Source organism: Pyrus communis, chromosome 8 (assembly GCF_963583255.1).
Source record: "Pyrus communis chromosome 8, drPyrComm1.1, whole genome shotgun sequence".
Taxonomy (NCBI): Eukaryota; Viridiplantae; Streptophyta; class Magnoliopsida; order Rosales; family Rosaceae; genus Pyrus; species Pyrus communis.
The window spans coordinates 10,504,035-10,521,233 of record NC_084810.1 but is presented as its reverse complement, the minus strand read 5'-3'; the positions used below and the strand labels follow the sequence as shown (position 1 = coordinate 10,521,233).

The 17,199-nt window shown below is 35.6% G+C and overlaps 2 protein-coding genes across 3 annotated transcripts; both read right to left on the bottom strand.

The window, feature by feature from the left end:
• Positions 1–1,359: 1,359 nt before the first annotated feature.
• LOC137743506 (uncharacterized) lies at positions 1,360–4,893 on the bottom strand. Of its 2 annotated transcripts, XR_011069503.1 has the most exons (3): positions 4,725–4,893; positions 2,732–4,565; positions 1,360–1,969 (listed from the first exon to the last, which is right to left on the bottom strand). XR_011069503.1 is itself a non-coding variant. In XM_068483409.1 (2 exons), the coding sequence occupies exon 2, from the start codon at positions 4,186–4,188 to the stop codon at positions 2,839–2,841; it is 1,350 nt and encodes a 449-aa protein (XP_068339510.1). In that variant the 5' UTR covers positions 4,189–4,565; positions 4,725–4,893; the 3' UTR covers positions 2,455–2,838. The 2 variants fall into 2 exon arrangements, 1 of the variants encoding a protein (XP_068339510.1); XM_068483409.1 differs by lacking the exon at positions 1,360–1,969 and having other exon boundaries at positions 2,455–4,565.
• Positions 4,894–7,908: 3,015 nt separating this feature from the next.
• LOC137743285 (NAD-dependent protein deacetylase SRT1-like) lies at positions 7,909–15,299 on the bottom strand. The gene is made up of 14 exons (XM_068483153.1): positions 15,048–15,299; positions 14,002–14,031; positions 13,820–13,912; positions 13,303–13,422; positions 12,802–12,902; positions 12,514–12,622; positions 11,909–11,988; positions 11,552–11,630; positions 11,390–11,443; positions 11,052–11,148; positions 10,221–10,303; positions 9,409–9,476; positions 8,610–8,712; positions 7,909–8,470 (listed from the first exon to the last, which is right to left on the bottom strand). The coding sequence occupies exons 1-14, from the start codon at positions 15,144–15,146 to the stop codon at positions 8,171–8,173; spliced, it is 1,416 nt and encodes a 471-aa protein (XP_068339254.1). The 5' UTR covers positions 15,147–15,299; the 3' UTR covers positions 7,909–8,170.
• Positions 15,300–17,199: the final 1,900 nt, after the last annotated feature.

Below are 17,199 nucleotides of genomic sequence, written 5' to 3'. Positions count from 1 at the left end.
GGTTGATTATAAAAATTAAAAATAAGATCTATAAATGGGGTTTAAAGTAGGAGGAAGAATGAGAAATAACAAAAAGATAAATAAAAAGAAATAAGCAAAGAGATAATTGGGAAGAAATTTGATTTTTATAATAAATCTTATCATTGAATAGATAACTATTGATAATTAAATAATTAAATATAACAAATTGGACTTATTTTAATAAACTGGACTATTCCTACTATTGGCTCAAAAAATTGGACTTATATTAAGTTTCCCCTTCTTCCAATTACTTATGACTTACACATGCATATTTTGAAGGTTAGGTTTTCCTAAAGTATGCCTACTTGGACCCTCAACATAGATCGTATATCAAACATGCATTCAGTCTATGGTATTCAGATCAAATCTAAACATGCAAGACTCATTATGCTTTGTGAAACCTTTTGAAAAACCATGCCACCATTAAGACGTGGTATTCATCTTAAGTGAACTTGCACATATTAACCACAAAAAGCCTTCATCAATTTCAGGGACCAACCTTCGACTAAAATTGCATCAAATTACTTTTCTAAATATTCTAATGGTGATAAAGCATCAAGACAAGTAGATAGTTTAAACCACTGATTAATAATTCGAACCTGCATGCATAATATCATAAGTAAATTGAAACTACATATTCTTGTTAAGACTCGTGGCCTTGCCCTAGCAAAAGGAATCAATTACGATTAATCATAAAACAAAATATTATTAAAAACATGGATAGAAAACACCTTAAAATACAAATTGTCAAAGCCTAGCTACGTTCTCTAAATTGAAGTGTTTTCTCCCTCTTCTTAAACCCTAATGGCTGAATAGCCTTATTTATACGACTACAAAATAAAATCCTTATTAGAAAATGTCTTCTAAAAACTAGGAAACATAATAGAATAAGATAACTAGGAAATACATTCCTATTTTAACTTTAGGAAATCTGCCCAGCCACAAGAATCCGACGTTTATGGATCTTCAGAGCTCCAAAACAGGCCCAAAATGGCTTAAATTAAAGCTTAGGAGGTCCTGAAGATGGCCTCGAATCCAAAAGACATCATCTTAGGCACCAAAAAGCCCAAATAAGCCCAAAACGTTAATTTGACAGTACTGCATGCTGACTTTTATTTCACCGCCATAAATAAACCGCTTGATAGAAAAATCTGAAACTTTGACACAAACAAGTTGAGATATACACGAACATCCTCCAACTGAAATCACCTCCAAATCCGTTCGTTTGATCACGTTTTGCTCCAGAGGAAGTTGAATGTCCTACATTGAAAATATAATTCAAAGTATCAAAATTCTCACAAAATAACCAATAAATTAATACTAAGAATAGGGTATTATATAATCCCCGACTCATCAGTACGCATTTGATAAAGCAACGAAGATGTTCCACAATCCTCAAACCAAGCGAAGTGGTGCAGTGAGGCACACCATTAGCTTGGTGTCTTGTCCATTTCCATCGGTGAACAATAGACGACAGATCATAGAGTTCCCGAGCACCCGTAATTATGTCACCATGCAAGCATGTAATAAGGGACAATCATCTCTATGATCACTTTGTGAAACCCAAACTTGCAGCAAGATTCAAACCTTCAGTGGCACCAGCTGTTTCAGATAAAAGCGGAGAAGGACACACACAGTGAGCTGCTACACCTCCTCTGAAAATACCTGATTCATCTCGAATCACTACTCCCAAGCCAGCGCTTTACGAAGAACCACACCAAGCACCATCAGAATTCACCTTAACAAAACCTCTACCAAAAGCCTCTCCGATTCTCTAAATTACTCTCTTTGGCTCTAGCGGCACATCATTGAACACAAAAGCACATCTTGCTTTTCAAATCTCCCAGCAAGTAATGCTAGCTAGCAAAAGAAAAGTGTCCAGCTGCTCTCTCTTCTCCCATCTCGAAATTTCTTTCAAAACCAAGTGGTCACTTCATTATTTTTCACCCTGCAATTCACAGTACCAAGGTCAATGCACACTGGAAAATTCAGAATGCGAGGAATGGCTTAAATCTTCCATAAATCTCCAAACTGTGCAGTTGTTAATAAGTAGACTAGCACAGTCCACTGAATCCTGTGTGGCCTTCAACTACTATCCTTTATAATTTGCATGACGATGGCTTTTTCAGCTCAAATGAAAAAAAATAAATAAATAGAAGAGTACGGTCTTTTACACTGCAGTATACAACTTTTAAATGAAGTGAAATGACATGATACATCCTCTATCAAGGTACCAAACAAGTGGCGAAACTTCTAGTAAGTCATCTAAACATTCCCACCATGCGACAACGATATGTAACACGTTGATTCTACAAGAAAACAATGTAAAACTGCAACTTATACTTAATTACCGAGTATGTATGAGAAATAAGAGCTAAGAAGCATATGATCTTCTGTGGATTATTGAGACGGTAGCACAACCAAAAGGGATGGTAAAAGAGCATCATTCACCTTCATTTCCTTAACTCAAATTAACAAGTTTTTATTGAGACGGTAACATGATTAGCAACAATGACCGTTTGAAAACTAAACTACATCAATACATAACACCTACTACATGCCTTGAACAAGTGGAACTATACAACACTTGCATATTTACAGGAGCGCATCCAACATCCACAAAATCTCAATTATTCCTCAAACTAAACTCAAGAGATAGGTGTTTTAATCTTTTTCCAAAAACTAAACTAAAGGAAGAGACAGGTCTCACAAGGTTAGAGTGCTTCAAAGGTCTTCTTCCAGAATATTGACTAAGCACGGGATGTCTCTCATGATCCAGTTAGTGCACACACAAACAGAACTTGGGCTCCGAAGCTATTAATGCCTTCCCAAATCTATATGATCTCTTCCTAGCCCAAGCGAGGAAGGCTCCAAGGAAGCTTCTGACCTCCTCAAATCTAATTCCACTTCCTTCTGTCTCAGTTGCAATACCCTTCTCTCGTTCTCTAATTTCATTCTCTCATTCTCCAGTCTCAGCCTCTCCAGTTCCCTGTCTTTCTTGCTACAATATCTTAGCCATTTATACCTTTGCTTCTCAATCTCCAAAGCTTCAGCATGGAAGCTGACTCTTTGCTCTTCAAGTTGCAGCTTCTGTTTCTTGATCCAATCTCTCCGTTCCCATAACGACTTTGTTGCGTCTTGAAAACAGTCACCCACTTCAACTTCAAAACTATCGAGAGGAACATGTTGTGGCCACATATGGCCATCTTCTTCCCTAGCCTTCTTCCTCTCACTCATTCTTCTCATTCTCTCCCTATCATTATCAGCATCGTTATGATCTTCGTTGTCCAATTTATCATCCTCACTATCATGGTTTTCTTCAGCTTCTTCTTCCTCGGATCCATTAATGTCTTTTGAGCACCTCCCAAGAGGTAGGGAATAGCCATGGGGATTGAGCTCTTGGCAGTCAGGTATCCTCTGTCCATTATGATAAGCACACATTTCTTTATAAAACAAGTGTTTTGAGCTCAGTATCTTCCTAACGTCATCCTTCGCCTTGGCAGAGAGGTGGGGCATTGCATCCATAAGAGCAGGATTCTCTACCACTCTACAACTAGTTCCTCTCCCGAGAATATCGTTCAACCTCTTATACCTTTTGTTCAAGTCATTAAACTTGTCTTCACACTGCTGAGGAGAAACACGACAACCTTTACTAATCATTATTTGTGACACAGTCTTCCACTTACCCTTCTTCTGTAATATCCCAGATTTCCTCTTAAGCCCCTCACCACCTTCATCCGAACCATCATCACCCACGCAAGCAACAACATCAATAAGAAGCCTGACCACATTATCTGTCCACTTCATCCGCTGCCATCGAGATCCCTTTTTTCCCTTGGCACCTTCAATGCTCTCATCATCTGTATAATTTTGTTCATCGTCATCACTCAAATTGTAACCGTTATTGCCATTAAACGAAGCAACTGCCTTCCCTTTGGCAATAGTCGAACCAACTTTTGGGACTGACCCTTTCACTTCCACAAGCCCAATGGGATGACGATCGCCTGCAATGCCGCCGCCCCCCATCACATTCATGTGATGTTGGTGATGTCCTAACAATTGATGACCCAACTGCATCTCTTGGCGTCTAGGAACCGGCGATTCAAGGTTTAGTATCCCCCCACTGGGACCAGACATAAACCCACCTCCCAAACCCGAACTATCCATCTCGCCACACTCGATCACAACATCCTAATGTTCAATTTGGTTTCTTACAAAAAAGCAACAAAAAATCAGCTAGTAAAAGCTTTCGATCATCACAATCAACTGAAAAGCCATATCTCAGCTGTTTATTTCAATCAGCAGCACCGAAAACAACTGAAAGGTTTAACACTCACAGTTTCTTTCATTTTCCTACATTTTCTCACCAACCAAACAGATGATATCGCGAGATTCCCATATTCCCATTAGACCAACAAATGCCAATCACTAGATGCCTCTTCAAGGAAATACCTTGAAACCCAAAACTTGTGACTGAATATAAACCAAACTTAGAAACGCCAAAAAGATCCAATCTTGAAGTTTACCCAGTAGTGAAAATTTTCCTAGAAAGTTGAACAAAGGAGTTATAGCAGTAATTAATCCAAATTTCAAAAATGAAGGTAAATTTAATCCAAATCCCAAATATATTGGGAAAAAAAAAAATCCAAATTTCGAATACAGAATCCATATGAAAGAAAGCGCATAGATTTTTGCAAGCTTACCTTTTCAAGATCGACAAGACGATTTCAGCCCATCAGCAGAAAGAGCCCGAACTGAGTTCAGAGAGAGGTGCCAGCGACGAGTTAAAGGTGGTGACTAGTTTTAGACTGTTTTGAGTTTGAATCGGAGGAGTTAAAAGTAGAATGTACGAAGAACTCAGTGCCGCTTGATACAATTTACATTTATTGCATCAAAGTCAAATGCAATGAGCAGTGGCTTTGGTACGTCGGGTATGGGTGGGCATAAAAAACACCAACACGAACCGAATCGCGACAAAATAAATCATGAAAAATTGTGTGAATCAGAAAATTTAATTTTGGTCAAAGAACCGAATTGGTTCAGACCGGTTCTAGTCCCCATGCATTCAAGAACCAGAAAATTGGGTCCCACACATGAAACGGGCCCCGTTCTGGGTCCTACCAAATCCCCATTACCACGTTCAGAGCTTGTTTCCTACCTCAAAACCCAATCAACTCGGTAGAACCTGATATAGGCCTTTTAAGGAAAGAAATCCTTATTTCTCAAAAAAAAGGAAGGGAATATTTTCTTGATCATTAGATCTGATTTTAATAAAATTATATGGTTGAGATTAAATCACATGTCATATAATTTTATTAAAATCAAATCTAATAGTTAAGAAGATGTCCTTATTTAAAAAAAAAAAATTGGAGATCCTTTCCCTTAAACTCTTCCTATATATGTATATAGAAGGAGCTTAGATACATCAGCACACAAGGAGCTTAGATAAACACAAAATTACATGCAAAAGACCACCAAATGCAGGATCATGTGCACAATATTTGAGATCGGCCTTGGAACAATATATTTTTCGGAAAAAAAGGGATAGAGGAAAAAAATAAATTTCTTTCTCTAAATTTTGGGGAGAGCTAGACATGCATGCAATAAAATCCACAAAGAAATATACAAGTAAATAAAAATTTGAGAAACCCTCTGTTACAATTTATACACACAGATAGCTGTGCATATATAAAATGATTAAGAAGGAAAAATGGTAATAAACAAATAAATAAATAAAAGAGACTCGTACTAAGACACTCGTAATAAACAAATAGACATGCATGCACTAAGACACTCGTACTCTTGTTCTATGACACCTAAAAGTTTAAGTTTTCGAATTGATTTTTATAGAGTAAAATTACCAATTTCTCCTTGTTTATGAAGTATTTTGTCATTGCAATGTAATTTATTTTTGTATTCTCTTAAAAATTTTATTTTTATAGGCAAGTTACTTTACACTTTTCTTTTTATTCTTAATTTTTTTCTCAGATAAAAATAAAAATGTTTAATTTGATCTGTTCAGTAACTTCATTTGCTAGTGCATCGTTTAATGCAAAATCACTATATCTGGTTAAATATTTAAGATTCTATATTTTTGTTAATCTCGTTGTGGAATGTGCCATCAGGCGTGGGTTCGAATTATATCGGTGACTAATTTAACTATATTTGTCATTCGACAAAAAAAAAAAAAAAAAAAAACATTTTTGAAATTCTATGTATCATTATAACACATTTTTGAAATTTCGTGCAAAGCACGAGGGGACAAATTATTTTAAGGTGTGCACGTCTTTGACAGATTTTCAAATGTATTGGTATTGCAATGTTACAACTAATGATGATACATAGGTTTCCACATATATATTACTTCTGGAAGCTCACGAAGATAGACTTGTAGTAAAGGAGTATACACCAAAACCTTGTAATTTTATCATTATGCTCACTTAGGTACTGATGCCCCAATTTAATGACAACTAAAAGTTTAGGACAAAAGAGTTATGTTTTTTGTGAGAAAAACTACGATTTTATCCCGATTTATGATTTTTTTTTTTTTTTTTTTCTGGGGAAATAAACTAGTTAAACAACAGAACCACAAGGACCTTTACCTCCAGTACATAAAACGCCATACAACAACGCCTGTCTAGCATGAGGAGAGGTACAAACCTAAATTACATCACAATGTGGATAGAGAGACCATAATTGGCTAAAGCATCAGTGAAAAAATTAGCCTCCCAAACAAGACTAAAACAATAAACTCAAGGGAAGAACCTAAATACAATATATCTTGAGCACAAGTTTTAATTCTCCAAGATATTAGACTGTGGCCCAAAATGCAATCATGGTTTGTCATTGCAGTGTAATTTCTTTTTGTATTCCTTGAAAAATATACTTTTTTAGGCAAATCACCCTATTATTTGATGATCATGTACTCTACACTCTTCTTTTTATTTTTGAAATTTTCTCTGATAAAGAATAAAAATTTGTAATCCGTAATTTGATATATTCAATAAATTAATTTTCTACTGCACCGTTTAATGTACTTCATATTAGATAAAATATTTATGTATTTATGAGATTCCATATATATTCGTTAAGAGAGATTATATTCACACACCTCAATTTACTTCTCTCACATCCTTTTAATTTTTTAATATTTTCTACACACCACTAACACTCGATAAAAGAATATTAAAAAATAAAAAAAAAGAGGAAGAAGTAATTTGAGGTGTGTGAATATAATCTTCCATTCGTTAATCTCATTACAAAAGATGCCAATTTTTTTTCTTTTTGCATACAAAGGTCCCATATTTATGACACATAAAATTTAGCTTTTTTTTATTTTTATTATGAACCGTTTTTAATTTCCGCATTTGGATCAATTTCCCATAAAAAAAAAAAATTCCGACAACAGTTGGCGGTTGTTGTCAATTATCAATTTCTATAATCCAATACCAACATGGGGTTAGGATTTTGGAAAGTGACAAATTGTCAATAACTGTCAACCGTCGGAAAGAAATCAAAAAATTTATCAAAATGTAAAAAATGGAAACCACTCTCGTTAGGACAAATCCAAATCTCTTGTCGTTATAACATACTTTTGAAATAGATGACAAACAATTGGAAGGGCGTGTAAAGCACAAGGTACAAAGAATTTTAAGGTGCGCACTTCTCTGGCTGCTTAAGTTAAGACCGAACCGGTCAGCCTTGTTCAAGCATCAGGTTATGAGAAAAGAAACAAGTTTACAACGAAGAGGAGATGGTCTCTTCAATCACTCCACTCTTTGGCAACAGAGAATCTCCATTCACCCAAAACTCACAGGATGAGAGAGAGAGAGAGAGAGAGAGAGAGAGAGAGAGAGAGAGAGGAAAAATATATAGAAGCAACCGAAGACCATAATTTGAATCATATTAGCCGATTAAGTTATAACACCACCTATTCATAGCTGGGGAGATGAGTGCAGCATCTAACAAAATTCACCCAGTCCCTACTAACTCAATACTTTTTCGTCAGTCCTAATGAGCATAAGATATTTACAAGAAAACCAAGCGCAAGCGGCCAGTTTCTATAACGTACATGCCTGTGACCTTTCATCAATTTCTAGAATTTCAGTACCATTTACAAGTTCTTGCCGAACCACCAACTGTTCAGTTTCTAAAATCTAGACTTGCGCCTGTGCACTTTTGATCGCTTCCTTGATGTTTCAAAACCATTGACACTTCCTTTTCGCCTTTTAATGGCATTACCTAGGGAACCAGCTTGCAAGGCTTCAGCAGTCATCCTATACCGGACAACATTTGTTACAATGGCATATGCAATGACCTTAGTTTTTGGGGTCAGGATGACATTTCTCTCAACAATTGCATTCTGCCCACAGCATGATTCTTGAATTGCTGTGTGTCTCAGCTTTTGCAATACCGAATCCTTATCAAGCGTAAGACAGTCTTCTGGAACCTGGACAATATTAAGTCACAGTAATGTCAGGCCTCCCTTAGAACACAGAAGGGCGATATCCTTGATTTCGAAAATCAAGGATATGTAATTTATAACTACTAACAGCATATAAGAGACAAGGTTCGAACTTCTAACCAACCTTAAAATTAAGAGGTACAACAATTTCTGTGGACGGACAACCACAACTATCTATCAAGTTGAATTTCAAAACCATATCAAATGATTTTCCCTGCAAGGTTCTCCTGATACATATCGAATACAAAATGTGAGAACGTGACACTATTAGATAACACATCATAAGCTATTAGCCTATTGGATCGTCCGCATACATCAGAATGGAGTTTAAGTGCTAGAGGACAAGAAAGTGAGAGGAGTTATGATAATGTGAAGGAGAGATGAGAAAATATATGCAGAGAGGTTCATAGATAAAAAACTGAGTTGTTTGGTGTCCTTCTTGAATGAATTTTTTTGTTTTTGAAACTAACCAGTATTAAGTAATTTACCTACCATTCAGAAACTTAAGATCCAAGAACAATACCAAACAAGCCCCAAACAATTTAAGAAACTTTTGTTTTTAGCTTTGGTTCTATGTTTCCTTCCTTTCTTCCTCACCGCCCTCATCTCTCATCTCTCTCCTTTCTTGCATACCTCTGTCTAAACTCTAAAAAAACAATGGGACCAGACGAACCAAAATATGGCAGTCACCATGCAGATTATACCATTAAGAAATACAAATAAAGCCACTAGTTTACAATCAAAGGAATTTACGATAACAAATATCAAACTGCTGGAAATAACCACACAAGTCTTGACTGATCATACTGTTTTCTCGTTTTAAATAAAATCTATATTTTACTTAGTTTACAATCACCTTAAGTATTTATGACCTATCTTATTTGAAATTCAAAATTGAATAGAAGTAATTCAGTTTAGCATACCTTTTCAATTGAAACGGTTCCTTCTGTAGAATAGCTGATTTATACCCTTGATTGTCTAAGAAGGATATCTAGGATGCAAAAATAACACAAGGGTTAGAACCAAATCTGGGAAAAGGAAATATAACAAGATAATTTGAAGGGGATGTCTTGTAGAAAAGGAATGTGCCCTAAGCTTCCCATACAAATTCACTATGTTGATCAATCTCGAGATAAAGCAATGTTCCTACGCTCGGTTGCTAAAATACAAGAATGGGAACTGTTACAAGAGATTTCTTTGGTGCAAAGGTCAACTGCTTCAAAAATTAGTCTACTATGGCTTGGGTGGCAGAGCAGAGCGGTAACTTTCGACACAAAAACAAAACTAAGCACCTAACGATCTGGTCAATCGGTAAATGACAAGAATGCAAATATGCATCTATGAACATGGAAAAAGCTATATATAAAAAAACATATAACCATTTGTGAATAAGAGGATCATTTCTGAGGGGCAGCTAGTAAACAAGTTTCTTATCGCAGTGCTAGAATGAAAACGAAAGATAAACTATATCCAACAAGATGTAGTGATTTCTTGCTTACAGCGGGTTTCATAACTTCCCTACATTCATAAAGTATACCAAAAAAAAAGTCAGGGTTCATCCTTATAGATATAAAAGAAAATAGTCAACTGTTTTATATTTACAGTTATTTGGTTCTATAGACGGGTCTGTAAAATACAAAAACTAAAGATGAAAAATTTAAGATGTGGTCTGTCAGTAAAATGATAGGAAGCAAGTAGCAAGATCAATGAAACAAGTATCTTAAAGTAATTTCACCTCAATAGATTTGACAAATGGCAATGGAGCTTTCTGTCCATGTACACTTGCTACGCGGAGGCTCCAGTTCACATTCTTTTTATCTGTAAGCAAGTGAAAGGACCATGTGAGAAAGATGAAACTAAAGTTTACTAATTTGAGGGACAATTCATGGAACTACTGAGACTTGTTAATCATGTCTGGGAACAAAAACAAGGAGTAATTAGAGAGAGTAGTCCATTACCATATATAGGGCATCACATAATAGTACAAAGCATTTGCAAACGTTTATATGTTAACAACATTCAGCGCTAGACAACCACTATGGCACTACCCCAATAGATTAAGCTTTTAAGGGCCAGGGATGTGTATCTAGTTAACACATTCTGTGTGTGGATAGGCTAAGAAATGTAGAGAGATATTCATATAGGTGCAGCGCCATCCTCCACCATGCAAACCAACAATTAATTGGGGAATGGGTATGGAGGTTTCGAACCCATTGCCTCCCGCAAACCAAGGCTCGGATACTTTGTTAGACAACCACTGGACACCAAAAGCTTCAGTTTTTATTCAGGGAGTGGACCAAAAATGTGTTTGAAATTAACACTAAAATATGCTCTGCAGAAGAGCGGTCACAGTCAAAGCTGGAAAAGGTCAGGGGAAAAAGAAGAATGAGCTTCAGTGCTAGATCTAATAGCAAACCAAAGGACATAAATCGCATTCACATATAATAAAGTTGTAAATTTACTAGAAGCACACTGAAAGCATCTCCTGTACATCCAAAACAAGCATGCATGTGTGACTCTCTGCACCTTGTACAAAATATTTAACACGGTAAACATGAAACCTTACCTAAACTCAAGGCTTGAGTTAGAATGATCTGAAAAAGATCTATCCGGACAAATGGAGGAATCTGAAGATTTAGAAAGTCCATGACACCTGAAATAACCTGTTGCTGAAATGAATAAATAATGATGTAGGAGACCGAATCTAAATGTTGAAATAAAATGAACAAATTGGAGCTCAGCATTCTGATTCACGCCCCTATTGATAAAGCCCAGATAAGACCTTAAGACCTGATGGGATGTGCACATGTACAATATGCATAATGGGTAACAATAAGACTTCATCAGCAGAGGTGACAAAAGCTTGTCTAATAAAAACTACATTGATGGTATACATTTCAATACCTTATCAACAAGTCCATGGATCACTAAATTTGCTTTCTTGTCCTTTGGAGTTTTCTGTGAAGTAGAATAAAGAACGTAATAAATAACTGTTAATAAACTTGATGTGACATCTCCAATTTTTTGCAGCCCTTAAACAACAGCCATAAACTAGAAGGTAATTACCTGAAGGTTGACAATTACAATCTTTCCCCCACCACGGAGCGATTTCAGGGGAAGGTTGCACGCTGGAGTGATCTGCAAACTGCAGAAATAACACCAATCAGGAAGAACTTCATGCCCTAAACTATTTATAGCCTGATTCATCCTTCCGTAGCCCTAGTTTCAGTAAAAAAGGGAATGTGAAATTCATTTCAGAATTTGACTAAGGAATTTAACTTTAAACGTTATTATGCTACAACTAAGTAATTACTGTATATGGTCCATCAAAACCACAAAGTAATAGTAACTACCATACAATATCCTTATATACAAAAGCTAAGCTACCGTTGTGACAGCTAAATTAGGTAACTCTGTTTTTACCTTGTCCCCAAACATAATACAACATCCGCCATCCTGCAGTGCTTCTCAGCCAGATCCATCTCCTTTGAGGGCAATGCATCCTGAACACAGCAAAAGCAAGAGAGCATTTCTCAGAAACATCTTTTCAAAAAAAATGCATGAACAAGCCACGTCCCCAGAAGATTCTCCCTATTTCTCATCCTATATAGCTGAAAGTGACGTACAATTCTAATGCAATTATATATTTTACTTTTGACTCTTGGTCAAAGAGTTTCTACGCAGACAAAACAAGTGACAAATGAAAATTTTCTTTTATGGGAAATACAAATTTTGTAGATGCACAGAACAGAGGTACATAAGGAGATGAAAGCCATATCCTCTTAGGTAAACCCTACCACAAACTTATAATAAGCAAAAACACTAACTCCCAACGTATCAAGGTATACAATACTAGAATGAACATTCCATAAATACTTACACAATGATACCCAAAAGAGGCAAACACTTATGTGAATAAAAAAACGATTAAATCAAAATTAAACTGACAGATTAATAAAATGAAAGCCAAGAAATTATTTCTTCACCGTGGACATCCAAACAGAACATAAATTATTAGTAAGCAATACCTCCCAATCCAGAACTGTATCTTTAAGCCTTGCTCTACAATTTTTATCTGAGCACCGTCTTGAAGTCTCCTTCAGTCCAATAGTCTCAACCTCAAAATCCCTCAAATACCTTAACAAGTTTAAATCATGAAATTAAATTTGATAAAAGAACGACCCAAGGAGCCAAACTATGAAGCAAACAAAATATTAACTTCTGTACACTAAACCCTTCCCGGCCCAATTCCCAAGAAAAAGAAAAATGATGAGGAAAGGCAACAATAACAGGATGATAAAAAGAGAAAGCCTTACTCGACTCCACAAGAAGGGCAGGTTTCCAGAAAGGAGTTACCATGTAACTCAGCAAGTTTCTCCCTCGGTATTCCAGATCGAAGATGAAGACCATCAACATTCTAGCATTCAAACATAAAAGGGAATAAACATGGAGAGAGACAAATGAGCTATTTATGCGGGTGCAAGAATGAAAGACGAAAATAGTGCATAAATAGTAACAAGGTCAGACAGAAAAATAATACAAACAGTCAAACACAAAGGAATTATTAATGTGTCCCTGCCCCAGCAAAGGAAAAAAAAAAACACAATGGCCACAAACTTTTTAATAGTAAAAAGACTATGCCCTACCCCCAGTCCCAATATGGGAATAGGACACAGGAGAATGTAGCCTCAAAGACTTGAAGATGCTAGCATCCAAAGCATGACCAGATATTAAGCCATGTGAATAACAAATTTTAAAACATCATCAATAATTTTCAATATAAAGAAACTCTGCAAGGTAGACCAAGTAATGTATACCTGGCTAATTACAAACTTCAAAATTCCAGCTCTCTCCAGTTCAACCAAAGCTATATGAGTCAAGCTCGGCATTGCACGATGAAATGGCAATGATGCTTCTGGCAAAGCCTTGCCTTCACGCTGCACTAGTAAACAGAAATCAGCAACATCCATAGTGCTCTGCAGATGCCTGAGTGCTTCTATCTTTTGTAATTTGTGTTCAAATGACTCAAATAGTCAATTTTTAAGTAGTTAGTATCTGGTAGAAGCATTAATCCATGTTAGATGTGGTTAGGATTCTTTTTTCTTATAAAAAAACAAACTTTATTTGCGAAAAAAGATACATCTGCAATGGATAACAAGTCCATCATAATTAACATAAGACCTTCAAAACTCAAACCAAACTTACATTCAATACAAAACTCCCCTCCAATCAAGAGTAATTGTGCCAAAAGGAATATCATTAATTTTGAAAGGACAAATCACAAAGAAAAAAATTTAACTCTACATATTTGGTATGAGGTTTTGTGATTCTCACCTGCAGAGTCCAAATTCCCTTTGGACCTCGAAAGTCGGGTATACCACAAGAAGTCGAGATTCCTGCACCTGTAAACACTACTAGATGCTTACTCTGCAAGTGCAAGGAATTTTTTAGAAAAATTGATTAAATAAGATCGAATATGAAATATACATATTGTAATGGGATGTGTAGGTTCAAACCTTTTGTATCAACATAGCAAGCCGCTCAATCTGCCATTCCCAAAAAATAAATTCAAGCACATGATGTCAGCATAAAGAGCATACATACACAAACTCATACGTCCGCAAAGAGTAGAACACAAAAATGAAAGATCACAAAAGTGCATAAAAATGCAATGGAGCTTGCAATTAGTAAGCATATCACATTACATTTCAAAATGTTTAAGTAAACCTTCATAAGTTTACTTTGTAAACCTCTAGAATATCAACGAAATTGAATAATCAAAACATCACAATTTCGGGAGCTAAGAGATAATCCAAGACTCTTAGGCCTCGTCTGTTCGAGAGGGTATACTTGGGTAATACTACTCACTATGCTAAAGCATTTTGAAGGAAGAAATGGATGATAACTTCCTTATTTTGTCCAAGTCGAAGGTTAATCAAAAAGAAAAGTAGTCCAATTTAATAGTACCATTTTTATGAGGATTAGTAGGGGATATCTTTTGTTCCTGAATAGTCTTTAACTTGGACAAAATAAGGTTGTCATCCATTTCTTCTTTCAAAATGCCCTTCAGTATGTTGTGCAGTTCCAAGCCAATCCTCTTTAACAAAACGAGGCCTTAAATTCTTCAACAGATATGTAAGTCCTGGATAACAACAAAAGAGAAGGAAAAGCTTGTGTTTTTGTCCACTCAATCGGTATAATTCAACTACATTCGAACCAAATGTGGTAACCGTGAAGCTGATAATCTCTACCTCTTTAAGGGTATAAACATAGATGTTTGGGATTACCAAAACACAGGTAAGGAAGTAACCAACTCATTGATCAAAAAAGCAAGTACAACTCAATCACAATGCAGATGAATGCCTAAACCCAAATATCAGATCTTAATCAGCATTAAGTTTTAGGAACAAATCGATGTTCCCTAGCAAAACAAAGCCATAATTGTACCAAATGCAAGCAAAAAACCTAACTATCATTCATCACAACTCCAGAACATCAACTTTAAGAACAAGTAGAAATTTAAAACAAAATTGGAAAGGGCAAAAACTCAAAAGATTCTCACTTTTTCTTGCAAAACTTGAGGCGTGTCGAAATGTTCTGTCATTCCGACTTGGCCCACATCTTCTATGTAGGAAAGCTTCTCTGCATAACCCAAGGACATGGTCACTATGATGCTTCGTGTACCACCTTCGCCTTGTACCCCTCTTTCTCTCTCTTCTCTCTGTGAAAGTTTTGATCAAAAGGTAGAGAGTGAGAGGCCCTTTCGGCTTTTTATTTCTTCTATATCTTCCCTCTCTATTGCTCGGAGAGTTTGAGACCCAACCCAAAATTGGTACTTTGACTAGACTCCTGGCTCTTTGGCAATAAAAGGAAGTAATTTTGTCTCAGAGGATTAATCTTTTCCTCTATAAATATGGGTTCATGTTAACTTTAACAAAAGTGATGATTTGTGTTTTCTAAAAAACAAAAAAATAAAATAAAATAAAATAAAATAAAAAATATATATATATATATAAAACTAACTATTATTACGATTTAACGGTATTCTTCTTTATTTATAATTGAAATCTTTTATATTCGAAACTTAAGAGGTGTATTCAATTGGGATTTTGAGGGACACTTTTTTGACACATTTTGACATAGTTTTTTAGGTATTTTGTAACCTCTCTTGGTGATTCAAACCGTCTATTTATCAATTTATTCATAGATCATCCTTGTAAAAAATTAAACAAATTCAAAATCATTAAGACATTTATTTTTTTGTGAAGAAAAATGAATGACTACGATTACACAAACAAACACTAAAATGACTACCATTTGATCCAAATGTCATATAAATGTCTTAATGATTTTTATTTGTGTAAATTTTTTCAAGCATAATCTATGAACAACGAATTGAAATATAGACGTTTCAAATTCTTGAAAAAGGTTACGTCATGGGTCTTACAAAATGTGTGTCAAAAAAAGTTACTAAGTAGCCATTTGGGTGTTGTATGGGGTTCACCTTATTATTATGTTTTTTTTTTTTTAGAGAAATTGATAGAAATGGGTCACTTCCTTAATTTGGGGACCAAGATAGGATTTTTGGTATATGCATAGAACATGCACAGGACATACACAACAATATGACAGAAATAGGATTTTTCAAAACCTGGAAATGACCTAATTGCCCTCGTATATAAATGAGCTATTTCGTCCAACCTAGTCAGCATTTACTCCTTGTTTGAAAACCTTTCTCACACGGCCCCCATCTCTAGAACCCTAAATCCCCAAATGACGTGACCTAAATCCTGTCCAATTTCCGACCGGCGCCAAGCTTGCAAACTTTTCTATAATTTTCGCGGCCAAGGCGAGTTTGGTATCCATTGATTCAGACAATTGTAATGGCAAAAAAAAAAAAAAAAGAAAAAAAAAAAGGGGCGTTTTGAATTGAATTTTCATTATTTGAACTTAGGTTTTCCCAATTTGGGAATTTAGGGTTTTATGTGCGATTGACTATTTTGTATAGTTAATTTAGGGGAAATTAATGAATTAGGCTTTAGGGTTGTGTAATTGCATGTAATTTGAAGTTAATTTTGTTCATGGTTTGTTCGATATTCATTTGTGCTAAGTGTACTTATTGTGTGCATGTGCTTGTGATAATGGGTTGTGCATACTTTCTACATATTTTGTGCATGGGCCTTTGATATTGGGCTGAGCAAATTTTAGGCAAGTTGAAGGGTCTATGTTTAATTAATAATATAAATAAGGATGTGTGTACACTAATGTACTTGTACAAATACTAAACTTATCCTTATCACAAACTGGCACAATAACCAAAAGATGGCATTGGGTTTAGCAAAATCTGGACAACCCAATCAATGCACATTATATGCACGTCATGCACATATAATGCTCATGATATGTACAATTTCTCCAGAATTTCCTAATTAATTATCTTAATACATGGCTTTTAATTTGGAGTAAGTAAATTTTTGATATTTTGTTATGTTATTTTAAGCATAACTGAAAGCATATAGTGAGTGTTTGTGCGTGCATCTATGGAGTGAGTAGTGTCAAATGTGTGCCTTTAATAAGTGAACTAATGCATGAGTACCCAGGTGGCCAAAATCCCAAAAGGACATGAGTGGGACTATGTGTTTTGGGCCTAGGGATTCACTTAAGCACTTGCCGCCAAAATGAATCCACAAGTCTTAGTGATAAGACAAGGTAGA

Excerpts from the sequence above, each read along its gene's own strand:
- LOC137743506 (XM_068483409.1), bottom strand. The coding sequence starts at position 4,188 with ATGGATAGTTCGGGTTTGGGAGGTGGGTTTATGTCTGGTCCCAGTGGG.
- LOC137743285 (XM_068483153.1), bottom strand. The coding sequence starts at position 15,146 with ATGTCCTTGGGTTATGCAGAGAAGCTTTCCTACATAGAAGATGTGGGC. Across the intron at positions 14,032-15,047 it reads CTCAAGTTTTGCAAGAAAAA|ATTGAGCGGCTTGCTATGTT; the intron begins GTGAGAATCTTT and ends TGGGAATGGCAG. Across the intron at positions 13,913-14,001 it reads TTGCTATGTTGATACAAAAG|AGTAAGCATCTAGTAGTGTT; the intron begins GTTTGAACCTAC and ends TTGCACTTGCAG.